Source organism: Cervus canadensis, chromosome 11 (assembly GCF_019320065.1).
Source record: "Cervus canadensis isolate Bull #8, Minnesota chromosome 11, ASM1932006v1, whole genome shotgun sequence".
Taxonomy (NCBI): domain Eukaryota; kingdom Metazoa; phylum Chordata; class Mammalia; order Artiodactyla; family Cervidae; genus Cervus; species Cervus canadensis.
Genome location: NC_057396.1, coordinates 60577771 through 60596116, shown reverse-complemented (window position 1 = coordinate 60596116; position 18346 = coordinate 60577771). Strand labels below are relative to the sequence as shown.

Genomic DNA, 18346 nt, shown 5'->3' with positions numbered 1-18346 from the left:
AATACATAGAGTTGAAAGGATACTACATTCATTCTTTACCTGGATTCACCTGTTATTATAATTTTCCCACATTTGTCTTCTCTCTCTTCTGTACTGTGAGCTCATGAATTTTCATTTTTTTTCCCCTTAATCTTATTATCCTTTTTTGGTGCTTAAATTATCCCAGAATTGGCCGCCAGAGTCCCTTTAAGATGAGTTCACTGAATCATTCTGTGAGCACTTCCTTGCTTCTTGGCATTGCCCCCATCCCCTCAGTATTTCAAGCTCACCTTGATTGTTTATGTACAAATCCTGGAACCAGCTATTTCTCCAATCCTGGTTCCTTTTGTGGGGAATGATATTTAGGAACTGTGATCTGGCGCTGGCAATGAGAGGCACTGATCTCTAAAGTTAAAATCAAGGCGTCCTTTCAAAGCTTCTTAAACTGGAAAGTTGAGTTCTTAAGTGGAACCACTCTGCAGACTTCCAGAGTGAAGTTTATTTAACTTGGCCTTCAGACCAAGTTCCTAAGCCACTAAATGAGATGAGCAGGAGAGTGCCCAAGAGCCTCCCGGATGTCAGCTTCTAGGTAGCGCTAAAGTGATGCCAACACTTCAGGCCCTGAAGGGTCTCGGGGAGGTAGGAAGGTTAGGAGATGAGAGAGGGTTTATGGGGAGAGTTTAATAGGCCCATAATACTTTTTATTTCCTTAGTCATATTGTAGATAGACACAGAGGAGCAGAGGAACAGGCCATCAGTGTTGACCAAAAATGTGGGGTTGGAATATTAGAGAGGAGCATGATTTGTGCTGGCTGGTCCTTGAGTCACAGCCAGGAATGACTGAGAGTAAATGAGAAGGAGAGAGAGAAGGAGAGAGGGAGGGAGACAGGAAGAGAAGGAGAAAAGGAGAGAGAGGGAGAGAAGGAGGGAGGAAAAGAGAGAGAGAAAGAGAAAGAAGGAAGGAGGGAAGGAGGGGGAGGGAGAGAAAAGGCCCACAAATCTGTGCGCCCACAAATCAGTGGATTTACTAACCCTAACCCTAATTTTTTTATGGCGTAACCCTAGTAAATCCACTGATTTACTAATCTCTGGAGCTGTACTGCTGGGGAAGAATAGTCGCCTGGGTGGAGTTACAGAAAACCGGCTCATGGAAGTCTGGGCTTTTGTGTCCTGACACCTCCAGGAAAGGAACAGTGCTCAACTAGGTACAAATCGAGGATGGTATTATGTGGTGGTTAATAGCTGGGCTTGAAACCAGGCTTTTAATCTGTAGGACCTGGATTTTCATCTGTTGCATGACTCCTTCTGTGACTTTAGCAACGTTACCCAATCTTTGTAAATCTCAGCTTCCTCATTTACAAAATGGGGGAAATAACAGTGCCCCTTCAGAGGATTTAACGAGGGATTAATGAGAGGGTTAAATGAAGTGCTATCTATGAAATTCCTTAATAGGGAGTCTGGTACATAGTAAGTGCTTGATAAATGTAGCTGCTATTCGTATTATTACTTAATCAGAGCCTTGAAGGGCGCCCTTTCTCTTTTCTTTGTTGGGAAGGAAATCAATGTGGGGCCACAGAGGAAAAATAATAAAACAGAACTCCCTAAGAAACAAGAGGATATACACTGGCCATGAGGAGATTAGGGCTTCCCAGGTGGCCCCAGTGGTAAAGAATCCATCTGCCAGTGCAGGAGATGCAAGAGATATGGGCTTGATCCCTGGGTCGGGAAGATCCTCTGGAGTAGGAAATGGCAGCCCACTCCAGTTTCTTGCCCAGAGAATTCTGTGGATGGAGGAGCCTGGCGGGCTGCAGTCCATGGGTCGCAAAGAGTCGGACACAACTAAACACAAGCACATGAGGAGGCTACTTTCCAGGACAAGTATTGTATGTGTGGTGAATAGCATTTCATACTTTATGTGCTGAGGTTCTTGATTCAGAGAATTAATGTTTGACCTTTTGCAGAAGATATTATGTTATTAAAGAACTCATTGGTTATTGCTCAACTTCTGGTTTGGGTGGAGAGGGACATGAAAAAGGCCTCCTTCCTGTTCAAACAGCAAGAAATCACTCTGAAAATCAAAGAAAATTCAGAATTTACTTTAAAGCCATCACACATCTGTGAACACAGAATCTAAAAGAATCTAAACTCCATAGGAAAGAGCTCTTCCTAGGAGAGCAAGTGATCCAGAATATGTCTTACCTGAGGCCAGCTACTGAGGTCAGGGCAGGGCAGGTGAAGGCCTGCCTGAGAAGGAGGAGGAGCCAGGCAGATTTGGGATGAACCTGTGGGCTGGCCTATTGAACTTACGTCTAAAAAAGATCCCCAACCAAAGATTACCCTATCCACTGAGAATTCTCGTTAGTGAAATTTTGCTGAGCAAGCAGAGGCTGGGGGTGAGGCTAGAAAGCCGAAGATCTTGGAATGTTGTTGTCATTTTCCAGCTTCAAAAATTTGTCATCTCAGGGTCTCATGGTCTCACAGGCTCAAAGATTCCTGACCTTACAGTCATGGAAATGCAGGAAGATGGGCAGGGGGAGTGTTGAAAATCAAAAATAAATTTTCTAAGGTTCCCACTGCTTGACTTTCAAGATGCTTCTAGAGGGATTATAGCCTCAGTCCTGCCCCAAACCAGCTTACTTCCTGATTTGATCAAATTGATCAGTACTTCATTCTACCTGCCTAATAAAGGAAAAGATACTACCAATCAAAAGAAAATATGTCTTTTCTGTTGTGAATAAGCAAGAAGAGAATAGGACCAATAGTCAAGAGAAAGATCAGTCGAGAGAAACAAACCACATGGGATCAAATATTAGAATTTTCAGACGAGTTTTAAATAATTTTAAAATGAATATATTAAAGGATCTACAGGAAAAGGTAATTAATTATAATGGATGAATAGATGAGAAAATTGAGAATAGATTTAGAAAGCATTAATAAGAACCAAAAGGAAATCCCAGAACTGAACACATTATAATATTTGAAATTTAAAAATAATCAGAGGGGGTTAACAGCTGATTGATCACAATGGAAGACAGGATCAGGAAATTTAAATACAGGTTGGTAAAAGTCAACCAAACTGAAGCACAGAAAAAAAAGAAAATATTTAGCTGTCTAATTTTTTATGCTGCTCTAGCCCAGTCCTCAACTTTTGAATTGGATCGTCAGGGTTATCTCAGTGTATGCTTTTTTTGTGAAGACTGTGATGAATCTAGGGGAGAAAAACCGTTTTGCAACAAAGCGGTAGATGGTATTTTTGGTGGACAACTGCTTCAACTGAATGGGTAGACCATTTGGTACAGAATTGGGAGGAGGCTTCAAAAATGGTTTGATTGGGCAGGAAAAGGCTTGATTTAATTTGGCAGAGTCATTCATTCAGTTAATAATTAATTAAGCACATATTTCATGCATATAAAGGTGAGCAAGACAGACAAAGATCCCTGCTTTCACGGAACTGTGTCATGGAGGAGACACACACTCAAGCAACCATTGTCAGGTATTAGATTGATTGGAATTATAGGCAGAATCACAGGGTGAGCCATGAAGTCATTTCTAGAGACCTAATGAAGACATGAGCCCCTGGTAAAAGCTATCACTTAGCACTTACCATGAACCAGACATTGCTCTGAGTACCTTCACGTACGAACCATTCATCCTCATCACAGCCTTTTACAGGAGAGGGCATCGAGGCACAGAGAGGCAGAGTCTCTTTCCCGCTTGCTGTCCTGCAGCTGCTCAGGGGCAGAGCCAAGATGCCAGTTCAGAAGCTGGGCCCGAGTCCAGTCCCTCTTCCTCTGTACTAAGCCGCTTCTTGAAGTGAGAGGCCCTTGAGGTCCTCACTCCAGGTGCCTGTCGGAGGGCTGAGCAGGTCCGGGTAGGATGAACCAGATCACACGGACGGCATCAGCGTCCTTCCTGCTCCCGGTCTGGTGTGTGGGTCATTCCCCTGTCATCATCCAGGCTTTTGTTCTGCCTTCCCTGTCTAGGCTCCTGGGCCTAAAGGCTTCAGAGCTTTAGCCAATGATGTAAAGAGGCTCTTAGGAGACCTGGAGCAGTGGGTCAGAACCTGAGCTGTCACCTGTGATTCTTTTGCCAAATTTGTGTCTCAGATTCAGACAAGACTTGAGAAACGACAGTGTTGGCTGCCATTCGTTGTTAATGTGTGCCAGGCACTTTGATAAATGCCTCACATACAGTAACTATCTCATTTAATCCTTAAATAATAAATCAGCAACAACAGCATGGTTGTAGGTACTCCTGTTATTTCCAAATGAGGGAAGCTCAGCTTGGAAAACCTGAAGAACTTGTCAAACAGCTAGGAAAAGTCTGAACTGAGATTAGGACCTGGTCTGGCTTCCAGGGGCTTCCCAGCTGGCGCTAATGGTTAAAGAGCCTGCTTGCCAATACAGGAGACATAAGAGACATGGGTTCAATCTCTGGGTTGGGAAGATCCCCTGGAGGAGAGCTTGGCCACCCACTCCAGTATTCTTGCCTGGAGAATCCCCTGGACAGAGGAACCTGGGGGGGCTACAGTCCACAGGGTCACACAGAGTCAGATGTGGCTGAAGTGACTTGCCCACACACGCATGCATCAGTGGTTAGGACTCCAGGCTTTCACTGCTGAGAGTGTGGGTCAATTCCTGGTCAGGCAGCTAAGATCCTGTAAGTCGTGGAGCATGGCCAAAAAAAAGAAAGAAGAAAAAGGAGCTATCGGAATTCTTTCTCTAGTCCTCCTTGCCCCCAGCCAAGAGGAAAGATTTAAAAAAAAAAAAGACCCACTGCTTTTCAGAAGCACCCCTCCCTGCTTTCTCCCCCAGCTGGAGATAAGGACACTTGTCAGAATGCTGGGGGTGTTCACTGCTGTTGGGAAGCTTCCAGCTCTCATTCTAGTTTGGAAATTCATGAAGATTTCCTTTCAGCTCTGTCGAAGCAGAGTCTATCCAGCTCTCTCCTGTTTGGGTTTGTAGCAAGGGGGAAGGATAGGGGAGGGCGCAGGGTTGGAGCTGAGTCCAGGATTTGAGATCCCAGGGGCCAGTCTGGCGTGGCTGGCAAAATTCCCTCCACGCACGCACACACACGCACACCTCTTCCCCTGCAGCCAGACACGGTCAGGGAACCCGAGCACGTCGTCCGGGCCTTGCCACTCCCGTCTTCCAGACCCAGGACCACCTGCTTGGTTGGCCAGCCGCACTTCCTTGGCGGGGACACTTGGCTGTGTTCAATGTTCTGCCCTGGACAGAGGGTGCAGTGAGTCTGCCCTGCACCCGGGTCCTCGGACTCCCCGTGAGGGTGGGAGTGAGACGGGGGCTGAAGGAGCCCCTTGGTGTGAGGAAGGCATGGGGTGCCTTCTCCTTCTCCCAGTGCCCACTAACTGCACCCCCCCCCCCAAAGCATGAGAAGTGGCCTCTGTGTCTCTGGCTGCTTGGAACTTGCACCCCCTCTTGAGGCCTCCTCTGCCCTCCCCTCTGGAGTGAGAAGGGAAACATCATGAAGGACACGGCTGCCGCGTGTGGTTGGGAATCCTGGCTGTTTCTGAAGGATAGCCCCTGGTCTCCAGGAACCAGTGGTCTTGCATCCCATGTGGCCAGGGGCCAGCGCCCGGGAAGGGGTGGGACTCTGAGTACTCCCCAGGCATCATGAGACCCTGGGGCTGGCCAAAGCCTGCCGGCTCCGCCAGATCTGAGATGGGGAGAGAGGATCTGTGACAGTGCTGTCTGATTCCAGGGAGAAAACCAGAAGCTGGCTGGCAGCATCTGCTGCCGGTTCTAACTTGGGGTCCCTGCGGGAGGTTTGCTGCAGAGCTGGGACTTAACACCTAGTGGCGGGGAAGCTGCCAGTCCCCCGGGGGGCGGAGGCTCTGCAGGAAGGCTTCTTTTTTTGTCTCTCACACCCAGGGTATCACTTCCGTAGCCGGGCAGCAGATGGGCGGATGGGGGCGATGAGGAGTGTGAGGTGTGCAGGAAGAAGGCACGTGCATTTCCAATAGTTGCGGGGGGCGGGGCAGGCAAAGATTCAATGTATTTGGGGTTGGGGGTGGGAAATCTTGCTGCTTCAAAATGGTGCGGGAGACGGCTGGGTCAGGAAACCCTAAGACAGGTTCATGTACTAGTGGAGATCCAGCGCTGGTACTAGACAGATTCAAATTCAAGTCCCTGATCTGCCACCAACTAGCAACGGCTAACATTTGCTGGTTTTTCTGCTAAGGGCTTTCTGTGTGCATAATCTGATTCACGTCTCACAAAATGAACGGGGTGGGTGCCAGTTGTATTCCCATTTGGCTCAAGTCTGGTGAGGCTCTGAGAGATGCTGGAACTCACCCAAGGCCACACAGCCGGTGACTCTAAGGTTGGGACTCACACGGACAGGGGACTCTGACGTCCCATCTCAACCACTTTCTACACTTAGAGCAGTCATCTGCCACCTTCCAACCTCCTGGCTGTCTGGCCATGGGAACACCTGACTTTTCCCATTGTTAAGGTTCCTCATCTGGGCGATGGGGAGACAAATGTCATTCTCCCAGCTTTCTTTTTTTAACTTTTTATTTTATATTGAAGTGTAGCCAATTAACAATGTTGTGATAGTTTCAGGCACACAGCAGAGCAACTCAGCCATACATATCCCAGTGTCCACTCTCCGCCAGACTCCCCTCCCATCCCGGCTGCCACATACCATTGAGCAGAGTTTCCTGTGTATACAGTAGGACCTTGTTGTTATCCATTTTAAATAGCAGTGTGTAGTGTATCCCCTTAGGAACTATCTATAAATGTGCAAAATTAAAATTAAGGCAGTGATTAGTAAATACTCTACCAGGACCCTGCCAGGCCTAGTTTCTCCTCAATCCTTTCTCTCCTATCCACCCCCTCCCCAAGGAGAACTAAACCAATCTCTCCATCTGCCTCAGCTATCTCCCGGCTTTCTTGTGAGGATTAAGCCAGAGAATGTGTGTAAGCCGTTCAGCCAGCCCCTGGCCTGTCACAGTGTCATCGTTCATTCATTCAACAACTCTTTATGGAACACACGTCCTGTGCCAGTTTCCATTCTAGGTGTACAGACTAGAGAAGTGCTGGCTCTACCAAAGGGAGTAAGCAAATAAGTTAGAAAATCTCCAGCAGTGATATGCATCATGAAGAGAACAAAATCAAGTAATGGCAGTGACCGTAGAAATATGAAGGTCCACTTTAGCTGGGTGGTCCAGGAAGGCCTCTTTGAAGAAGCAGCCGTGGAGCTTAATTCCCAAAGGAAGGCGATGTGGAAGAGGATGGACCTTCTAGGTTAAGGGAGCGGTGGGCGCGAGGCCTGGGGTTGGGACAGGAAGGGGACCGTGTGGCTGGCTCAGCGTGAGGACTGGGTGAGTGGTGGTGGGGACTGGACAGAGGGCAGGGCTGTGGATGCTGGGGGGAGGCGAGGTACAGGACACAGTCTTTGGAGGGTTGAGTCGAGAGAGTAATGTGATTTAATTCATTCATTTTGGCAGCTATGTGGGGAATGGAAAGTTGGGCGAAAAAGATGGTTGCGAGGAGACAGGGATCGCAGAGAGATGATGGAGACCTGGCCAAATCAAGAGCCTCACCTAGAAAGTGGAGAGAGATGCTTCCAACGCGGAAGTAGAAGCAATAAACATCCTAATGATGAGATAACTTGGGCAACCTAGCAGTCAATTTTGCAAAAGTCACATGCCTCAGACCTCACAGCTTGTCGAAAACAGAGTTTGGGCTCCATTCCTACCACTGTAGAAATATTACCACCATCATCTTGCCATGAGGCACCATCCACTGATGTTCATGTTTTTCTTTTGAGCATGGGAATTTATTTGGGGAGGTTATTAAAGATAACTGAAAGTCTGGAGTTTATGATGTCAAACTGGGTTCTTTGTAGAATAGGGTTAAATAAACTTTTCCTATAAAGGGGCAGGTAGTAAATAGTTACATTTTTGTGGATTCTACTGTCTTGTCTTGCAGCTACTCAAGTCTGGAAACCAACCTTAAACAATGCATTAAAAATGTATGTGGCTCTGTTCCAATAAAACTTCATTTAAAATATAGGCAGTGAGCTGGATTTGACCCATAGATCATAGTTTGCCAACTCTGGCAGAAAATATAGTTTATTTACTATATAAATAATTTTATATAAGATAATTTTTTTCCTACAACACGAATTCAAGACATTTCCCCCAAACTCTTGTAAAACTAGGGTACAGACCTCTGCTTATCTTAACACTAGAAGATGTGATATAATTGAATAAAGACTCTGTTCAGTAGTTTTCAAATCTTGGGGATTCCTTGGAACTAACTCAGGGGACCAAGGTGATAGTGAGGATGGAGGGCTTGGGGTCCCAGCCTCTACTTCAACCAGGACCCCCTCTTGGATTCACTTTTAAAAATTAAATTGGTGGTCTTCATAAGAGTTTGGGGGGGGAAATGGTCTTGGGAGCTAGAAAAAAAATTGAAAATCTCTAATCCAGTCTGACTGGTTGGAGTTCATGTCCCACTTCTAGTATTTGCATTAGAGAGGTGCTTCCCTAGAGGCTCAGATGGTAAAGAATCTCCCTGCAATGTGGAAGACCCAGGTTCCATCCTTGGGCCAGAAAGAACCCCTTGGAATGGCTACCCACTCCAATATTCTGGCCTGGAGAATTCCATGACCAGAGGAGCCTGGTGGGCTACAGTCTATAGAGTCGCAAAGAGTCAGACATAACTGAGCAACTAATGCTTTCACTATTACATAATTGCTCATAGAACAAATTAACACATACATTTTCTAATTGGATGGAGGCAGGTAAAAAGGGGTTGCTTTGGGATTATATGTGTGGAGCAGAGGGTGACACAGACCAAAGGGACTTACGTAAATTTAGACACTGAACAAAGGCCACAATGTCCCAGGTGGAGCTGCTGGAAGAGCCTACTTTCTGAGCCTTGTAAGGTGGCGGCAGCAGGCTGGTGTGTGGCAGTCTTGGAGAGGCAGAATGGGGGTGGCTTGGACTTCACATTCAGATACAGCTAGGTTTTAAATCTCTGCTCTGTCACTTAATAGCTAGACAAATTATTTAATCTCTGGTTATCCATTTTTCCATCTGGAAAACTGGAATGATGCTATTTCCCTTCTCAAGCTGTTGGGTGAAATGAATTAATAATTCACTGCCAGTTGCCGAGCATATCGGCAGGGGCTTGAGAAATAGAAATATCCTTCTCCATGCTGTTTTCAGGGGTGTGGGGTGAGATCAGAGGCTTTGAGACATTTTACCATCTCTTTCCTGTTGACTCCAATTTCCATGCCTCAATCTTCTCTTCTCAGGATGTGGCCAGGTTCTACGTGTTCCAAAGGGTCAGATTTTGTTGGAGAGCTACCCCTTGAATGCTCACTGTGAATGGACCATCCACGCCAAACCTGGATTTATCATCCAACTCAGGTAAGGGGCTGGGGTCAGAATTATGGAACCTGAGGTTTAAGGAAGTGCAGTAACAAAACCAAAGGTCCTGGATCCTAGTAATCAGGGCTAACCATCTATATTTTATTCTTGAAAGCAGAAAATGTATATTAGAGCCTTTCCGTTTACCTCTTCTTGATTTTGTGAGATAAGGCCTGGGTAAGACTACCACCAATTAAATTCTTGTCACTCACTGGCTAAAGACAGTGGGGCTCAGGTGACCATAACCCAAGGAAGACACCAATATGACAGAACACAGCCCTGAGAGTAATCTGCCCACCCATAATCTTGACCAGGTCACCTAATCACTTAGTACTGGCTGGATTCTATGGAAGGGGAGGAAATAAGGTCTAACCTTCAAGGACTTTGTACTCTACATTGGGGTTTATGCTTGTCACAGCTTCCTTCATTGCTGTTCTCAGAAACCAACCACCACCTCCACAACCAATAAACTGATTCTTTCATTTGTGTGGAAGATAAGCCCTTCATCTTATCGAGCTTTGGGGTCCACGCAAATGTTTAATTTATGCCATGGACCCAGTTGTAACTAGAGATAAATAACACAAGTGCATCCTGTTTTGTGAGAACTGCTCACGGCTGCATCCAGGAGCCTGGAACAGGACGTGGTGCACACGACAGGTGCCCGATAGACCCTTCCTGCATGAAACAAGTGGAAAGAACTGCTCCCTGCCTGCAGTGTTTCTCCTCTCTCCTGGCAGACGCCTCTACTCTTCCTCTTTAGAAAAGCAGAGTGGCCCACTCACCCCAGGACTTTTAGGGACATTGTCCACCTAGCTCTTCCCTTTTCTAACTCATGGAGATGTTGGTGGTGATAGAAATCTCTAATCTTCTAAAGCACAGGCTTCCAGTTGGTGTTTTCTGGGTGGGTTGATGCGCCCACGGGTTGCCATATGTCAGCTGGCTCGTCGATGGCACTCTGTCATGTAAGAGGGGCAACACTGTACCCCACATTGAGAGGATCCAGAACTCAGGTCCCTTTCCCAACCCTCCTCATCAAAGCCACCCTTTAGTTCCTGGCCTTCTTGTTCCCTGAGGTCCTGGGGTTAGGATGAAGGTTCAGTAAATGAACTTTCCCAGAGGAAGTTCAAGCAGCAAGTGAGAGGCTACACCATTCTCCTGAATGGGCTCCAGGCTGGATCTTCCAGTGTGATAAGGACAGTGTTAGATGCCACAGGCTAATTTTTCAGCAACTCAGGGGCCAGGACAAATGGTCCCCTCAGAGACCTCTGAAGAGATTCTTTAAGACCCAGGAGGAAAAGAAATCAGCTCCCCCTCCCCAGCTCCACCAACCAGAAATTCAAAATGTTGGCGGGGTTGAGAAGCACATCCCCTACCCAGGAAAGGGTCCTAGGAAGGCACAGAAATATATAGGTTTCTTCCCTGCAAACCTGGACCTGCTGGCCAGGGATAATTATAAGGATAAAAATACTCTGCAGCCTAGGGTTTGGCCCCAAAGATGGTCGTCATCCCTGGTGTTCCCTTTTCCATCACCTACCACAGCCAGGTCACCACAGAATCTACTTACTCAGCTGTAAAAATAATCTCAAAGTCTATCCACTGTCTCTACTGCGAAAATTCTACTTTGAACTGCCACCGTCTCTTACCTGGATTCTCTCGTGGCCTAGTTGACTTCCCTGCCTCCACTCTTGCTGGCTCTGCCATCTCCTCTCTTCAGAGTGACTGGAGTGATCCTTTAAAATCCTGTCTCAAATTATTATTCCATTGGTGAAACCTTCCAGTGGTTTCTCTCAAGCTTGGAATACAATCCAAACTTCTCACCATACAGAATGTCTCCTGCTCTCCTCTGTGACCTTCGTTCATACCATTCTCCCAGGTACGCACCACCTGGCAGCGTAGCATCCCTGCCTCCTTTCACTTCCTCAGAGATGCTTGTGACTACCTCGGGCCTTGGTACTTACAGATTCTCCTGCCTGGACCACTCTTCCCCGTGACCTGCGCATCGCTGGCTCCGTTGCACCAGTTAAGCGTCTAGCCAGATATGTCCTTGACCGTGTATGTAGAAAGCTCACCCTCCCAGTCACTCTCAGAGCTCTTACCTGCTCTATTTTTCTTAGGACTTAGCAGTCTCTGGAATTCCCTTGTTTTCTGGTTTCCTTGCTTGTTGTCTGTCCCCCAGATCAGAACTCATGAGGGCAGGCACTGTGTCTACTAGGGAAGCTGCTGTGTTTTCAGCACCTGGAACAGCGTCTATCACAGAGCGGACCTGCCGAAGATGCGTTGAATGAGTGAATGCATGAGTGAATGTCAATGCAGGTTGCAGTGTCTCATGTTTCACTTTCAGAAAAAGCTGTGATCTCGGTTTGGTGGTGGCCCTGGCTCCCCCATCCACATCCTCCCCCTTTTCAAATTAAGATACCAAAGCCCAGAGAAGCAAGTGATCGCTCAAGGCCGGCAGAGAGTTGGTGGTGACCAGATCCTTGCTACTATAGCATGTTGCACACATTATGATGAGTAGGACTTACACTGCCTTACAAAAGGTTTTGTGATTAAAATTTCTGAAAAATAAACACTAGTCATACTCAGTGATCATTTCTTCTTTTTAATAAGATCTTTAAGAGCATTTACAATATCCTGATAGTTCTCTAATTCTGGCACTTGAAGTTTTTACCCAAGGTGATAGAAGTGGCACTAGGCCGAACGTTTCAGGTGGCAGTTCTGAGTTCTTCTGTCTATTCCCACTTCTCCGGAATGTGAGGAAGAAGATACAGATGTACATTTTGTGACCCTGAGTACTCAGGCATTCGCTTGGGAATCTTCTGAAACGTTATCTTTTCCTCTCTTGCCTTGGTGTGTGTATGCCTCTTTTCTTACCTCTTGGAAATGGGAGCTTAGGGTTTTATCTTCTGCTTTTTTGATCCGCTGCACCCCACTATTTCCAAACCCAAGATCCCTTTGAGATAATCAAAGATATGTCTCTTTCGATTCTGAAATTTTGATATGATATATTTTTTCTACTCTTTGGGGCATGAGTTATTGTTACTAAGAGGATAATTATCTTCTGATCCTTCCATCAGACAGAAGAGTATGCAGGGTTTTTTCCTTTACTTGGTCTTTAAGATAACATACACTCTCTCGCTCTCCAATTGTAAAATTGAAGTATCTGTTCTCTCACCTACTCAACAGCATTTGTTTATTGTCTCCATGTGCCAGGCACTGCGTTAGGCTTTAAGCAAAGAGTGATGGAATAAGGCAGATGTCACACCCTGGCCTCCAGGAATGTGCAGTCTAGGGAAGCAGACAGGCATGCATGTGTGCACACACACACTTATGAGATCAAGGAGATAAATATGAGAAATTAAAATGTCTGTACACATTATGAAGAAAACAAGGGCTCTCCTTTAGAAAGAGTTGTCGGGGAAGCCTCTTTAAGGAGAGAATATTTTAGCTGAGCTCTGAGTTTAGGAAGGAACCAGCCGTGCAGGCTGGGAGTGAGAAGTGCCCCTGAATGAGGAGCTGGTGTGTGCAGAGATTCCCGGCATGGACTGCGGCGCCCCCTGCTCCTGGCACGTATGTCCACACACCTGCACACAGGACATCTGCCTACACACAGGGGAGGAAATGCACCTGCTCTCAAGCCCTCCAGGACCACGGTTCTATCAGGTCAGGGCAATAGCTCCTCTCTCACGGAGGCCTGCTGATCATCTGGCCTTGAACTTGCCCAGGGTTGGGGGGTGGAAGGACTCTTCGGGGCTTCACCTGTTTCCTGCTGTCACCCTCTCCTCCTTCAGGATTGTTATGTTGAGCCTGGAGTTTGATTACATGTGCCAGTATGACTACGTTGAGGTCCGCGACGGGGACAGCAGCGACAGCCAGATCATCAAGCGTTTCTGTGGCAACGAGCGGCCAGCTCCCATCCGAAGCACGGGCTCCTCACTCCACATCCTCTTCCACTCAGATGGCTCCAAGAACTTCGACGGCTTCCATGCCATCTTTGAGGAGATCACAGGTGAAGGCCAGAGAGAGAAAGATTGAATTTTATTTTATTTTAAAGTTTACCTTTTGGCCATGCCCAGAGGCATGCGGGATCTTAGCTCCCCAACCAGGGATTGAATCCATGCCCCCTACAGTGGAAGCACAGATTCTTAACCACTAGACCTCCAGAGAAGTTCCCAAATGTCACTTTTTATGGCTGCACTCTAGATAAACATTCTTTTCTGTGTATCCCTCTCCTTCCTGCCCAGCTTTGTTAAAACCCCACCTGCTGGGTTCTCAGAAACAACCTGCACATTGAGAAGGTAGAAAGAAATGGCAAGGGGTATTTCAGAAATGCTCACCAGAACCGGAACTAGGAATTATTACTTCTGTAAAGCTGCTATAGCACAGATAGATCAGGTCACTTGTCTGTGGTTGCACAGCTCTGGAGATGGAACTAGGAATCTGCACAATTTGGCTCTGGAGCTCCTATTAGGGGCTCTCATGGTTAAGAGAGTTAGCTTTGGTCCCTAGCAAATTAAACCATGTGGCTTGGACAAGTTCTACTGTTCTGGGCCTGGGTTTCCTAATTATTGAATAAGGGCGTAACCCTAGATCCTGCTTCGTTAAGGAGTCTCTAGGAGACAGAACAGGTGAAGAGCTGAGCAGTGTCTGGTACAGAGGAAACCCTCAGTAGCTGCCCAGCCCAGGCATGCCCTGAGCTTCCTTTGTCATCTTTCAAATAACTGTTCAAAGTCTGACACTACCCGGGAAATGCCACTCACTTTGTGAGGAACTCTGCTTCTGACTTCAGTTCCTGTCCTGTTCATATGAGGAAGTAGCATTTGGCCAAAATGAACAACGGGCTCAGTGCTAAGGAATCACCCCAGATCGTTTTTACTCCTTGGAGGTGAGATTGCATCAGGTTTTACAAAATAAACTCCAGCTTGAGGTATTTATTTTTTGAAACAAATAACTGAATTTAGAAATTGCAGTGGCCTTTTGACCATTCAAGCTCCCTTATGGAAGGTCTGATACGGATGTCTCAGGAAGGGAGGTGGGCAGAAGTGGAATCAGTCTTTCTGTAGCCTTGCCTGGTCAGCAAGACCAGCAGACACCCCACCCTCTCCGCCTCGTCCCCCTGAGAACGTCCCTGCCCGAGCCTCCAGCAGTTGCTCCTACGAGCTGTGTGCTAGCTCCCTCCCAGGACGGGTGTCTCCTATGCAGACTTGCAGGGCCTGGGAGCGCTAGAGGCTCTGCTGCTGTGTGTGGTCGGCCTGTGGCTCAGTCCTTGCCCCTTGGCGCCACCCTGCCAGCCGAGGCTGAGATCCATCTGGGGGTGCTCACGGCAGTCTGCAGTTGGGGGCAGCGGCAGCTCACCAGCTTGTGACCCTGTGACTGGGGGAAGGGTCAGGAGGTTCCTCACTCTCCCCTGGAGAGCTCTGGTCTATGTGGTCAAATAGAGCTCTTCCTGTTCCTCAGGCACCTGGTGTGACCCACCTGCCCTCTTTATTCCCTGCCTAAAGCCATTCCCAACTCCTGCACGTGATGTCCCATCCCCGGAGGCCCTGTCAGATTTCTCCTCCCCTGTTAAACCTTTTCCCTTGTTCCAATGGGCTGTGGCTTTGCCCTTTTCTGAAGGTCTTCTAGCACTTTCTCTCTTTTCTGACACTCGCCCAGTCACACTTCAGGTTATAGCCACTGCCGACTCTTCTTCACAAAGCTTTGTCCTGGTGAACTGGCTCTCCTGTTCATCTTTGTATCTTACCAGCGCCTTCCACAGAGCCAGCGCTCGATTCAGGCTTGCTGCACTTGGCCCAGCCATGTATTTCTACCCCAGGGTAAATGAAGGTGGGGTTAGTGGGTAACTAGCAGACTAGTGTTTCCCAAAGTGTCCTCTGCAGAAAAATGGTCCCCAGGACACTCTGTGAAATGCAGTCTCTCAGATCAAATAAGCCTGTGAAAGGTAGAATGTTATGTGCATTCTTAGAAATTCACAGTGCACATTAGAACATGGAGTGTTCTGAGTTCTGCAGTGGGGAAACCTGGTGAATTATCATTTAACACCAGTAGCATTTCCCCACCATATTTGAGACCGTTAACTCTCAACATCTCAAGGGACTACTGTTTACAGATGCTTGTTTGGAAATTCTTGAGTACCCTATCACCAGTGTCATGAAGTCGTCTTCCGGTTCCTTTCCCCCGGTACCCCGGATGCTGAGCTTCCTTGAAAAGAAGATGATGTATTACCCAAGCCTGCTCTCTCCCCATAGGAGCCCCTATGGGAGGGGTGAAGCTTGCTTCTGCTTTAATTGTGTGGTGCACTTGTGTGTGTTGTCCCAGACTAGAGGTGTCTGGAGCATCTTCTGGGGCCTTGGAAAACCTCAAATAGCATCAGCAACATTTGATTCTTGAGTAGCTGTTTTAGGCAGTCTCGAAACAGTGGTAACATGATTTCAATAAAAGGAGTTTAAAAATGGCAGGCAGACTTTACAAGACAAGCGAGAGGCTGTGGTCAGGACTCGGGGCTTGGATGAAGGGACTCACCGCACAGAGGCACTGAGAGAAATCGCCTTCTGTCTTACAGCGTGTTCCTCGTCCCCGTGTTTCCACGATGGCACTTGCCTCCTCGACAGCACCGGATCGTACAAGTGTGCCTGCCTGGCGGGCTACACCGGGAAGCACTGTGAAAACGGTGAGTTTGCCTGCAGAGTGGGCGTGAAGGTGCCACGCGGGGCTGGCACGGAGACGGTCTGGGGAGCTTGCTGGGGGCGTTGTTCCCTGGTGTCTGCATGGCCTGTCCAAGATGACGGGTAACATGGACTCTCCCATTGAGTTGATCTCATGAGGGCTGGGCTGCCTCTGAGTCAGCATGTCTGGAACCACCCAGGTTTGCCCTCACCTGCAAATACCGCTTAGAAAGATCTTATCTTAGAAAGATACACTTTCAGTGGCCTCAAATAGTATCCAGAGCTCAAACACTGAGAAAGGGTCAACAGTAGAAAGCTACCCTCATACACTCTCCTGAGGCCCAGAGTCTGAACTCACTCTCCATCCCACGGTCTGAATTTTGGAGTCATGCTCCAGGGCACCATTCATTGTGTTTCTGTGCAATCTGAAGCCCCGCATTGAGGATGGGAAAGATGTGGGATAACTATGAGCCCCAGATTCCCAGGGACAGTCCTAGTTTATGCATTTTGTCTATGTCTAGTTATTAATAGCATACTCTTTCATATTTGAGTATCCTGAGTGAATGACAAAGTACAGTCGTCATCTTATGACAGTCTGACCAGGTTACATGAGTCACAGACAAAGCAACATTTTATTGAGGGACTACTATGCACTAAGGTCCATGGGAATGCAGAAGAAAGCATGTCTTGCTGTTCTCTGAAGGAGCTTATCCCAACTTGTGAGCTCAGCTCTGTACTTCTCTGGTAATTCTTGAGCAGGTCTGAGAGGCGATGGGGCTGCAGGGGTGGTATAGCCCAGAGGAGTTATAGGGCAAAGAAGTCCTCCAGCCATGGCAGTCCACATATTGGTCTCTAGGATGATTCCCTTTCTGCCCTTGCCACTCAAGGGGCATATCCTGGCTGTCCCATTGGGTCACCCACACTCTCCGGTTCTTGCAGACAGAAGTCAAAAGCAGAACCATGGTAGTATTACCAAACCAAACTTGGGTCCACTCACCTCATGCACAGTAAAGGCGATCTACTGACACTGGGTTGTGGTGAAGGAAGTGTGAAGTTTATTATAAGCACCAGACAGGGAGTCCAGGACAGCTAGTGCTGAAAAAAGCTCAAACTCCCTGAAGGGTTTCAGCAAAACATTTTTAAAAGCCAGGTGAAAGAGGGAGGTTGCAGGGTATGAAATTAGCTTGCACATAATTCTCTGATTGGTTGATGGTGTGGTAACAGAGGGGTTAACATTATCAATCCTTAGGTGCCAGGAGCTCTGGGGACACATGCCCATGATCATCAAGTTTCGTCCATTTGGTGGTGATTTTAGCATCTATAAAACAACTCAGGAAATGCGCATCAGATACTATTATCTAGATAAACTCCAGAGAGGAGCTCCAGCAGAGGATGTGGGAGAGGAGAACCCAAAGGGTCCTGCTCGGTTACAGTCATCCTCAGTAACCTGGGGTCAATCAAACAGTAGAAATAAGAGGAAGCAAACTCAAATGACTTACTCCAAAGCAGGTAGGAGTTTCTCATTCATGTTTTTGAAAGGCAGATCATGACTCTTCAGTGGTATTAGACTCAAACTTTTGCCAGAGGAGAGAAACTAGAACATGTATCTGATATGGTAAATCCTTATCTGATAATGGTATCTGATAATGCCATATCAGATACAAAACATGTATCTGATATGGCATTGCCCTTGGGAAGGGTACACGCAGGCCAACACATATGGCAGCATCGGGCAGCACCCAGCCCGCTGGTGCAGTGCCCAGGACTGTGCCTTTGGCAGAGAGGAACTTAAACACTATGACCAGAAGTCAACTATCAAGGGTCTTTGGTAATCAAGAGCCTGTCTATGTATGACAAGTGGTCCTAATGGAAATTTGAGACCTGAAACTGGTGTCCCATGCTGCAGCTGTCGCATGGATGAAATGAGCAGAACAGGAGGAGTCAACATTTGGGGAAAAGCAAAGGAGGGCAGCTAATGACCTAGGGAGGGTTCCCCCAAAGCAGATCCTGACATGGGAACATGTGTACAGATGACGTGTTAAGGACACGTCCCCCAGGAGAAGCCGGTAAGGGAGTGGGGAGGCTGGACAGGAAGGGAAGGAAGCCAAGCAAAGGCGTGATTTCAGGCAAAATCCCAGCCTGAGTGTTAACAGGCAGTGGAATCTGGAATGGAAAGTACATCTCAGAGTGTGTCCTGGCTTTAACGCAAGACAGCTGGGCTTTCACATCCCAACTGTGATTGCTGATTGGCTCCGGACTGCCTTGGGCAAGCAGGACAAGCTTAACTTTCTGTGCGTGTGCC

The 18346-nt window shown here is 47.4% G+C and overlaps 1 protein-coding gene across 1 annotated transcript in view; it reads left to right on the top strand.

The window, feature by feature from the left end:
- Window positions 1-18346, top strand: part of PAMR1 (peptidase domain containing associated with muscle regeneration 1) — a 76804-nt gene that overhangs the window by 32377 nt on the left and 26081 nt on the right. The window contains exons 4-6 of the mRNA XM_043481692.1: window positions 9268-9382; window positions 13171-13388; window positions 15942-16049. Of these exons, the coding sequence (XP_043337627.1) occupies window positions 9268-9382; window positions 13171-13388; window positions 15942-16049 (441 nt within the window). The remainder of the gene's footprint in view (window positions 1-9267; window positions 9383-13170; window positions 13389-15941; window positions 16050-18346) is intronic.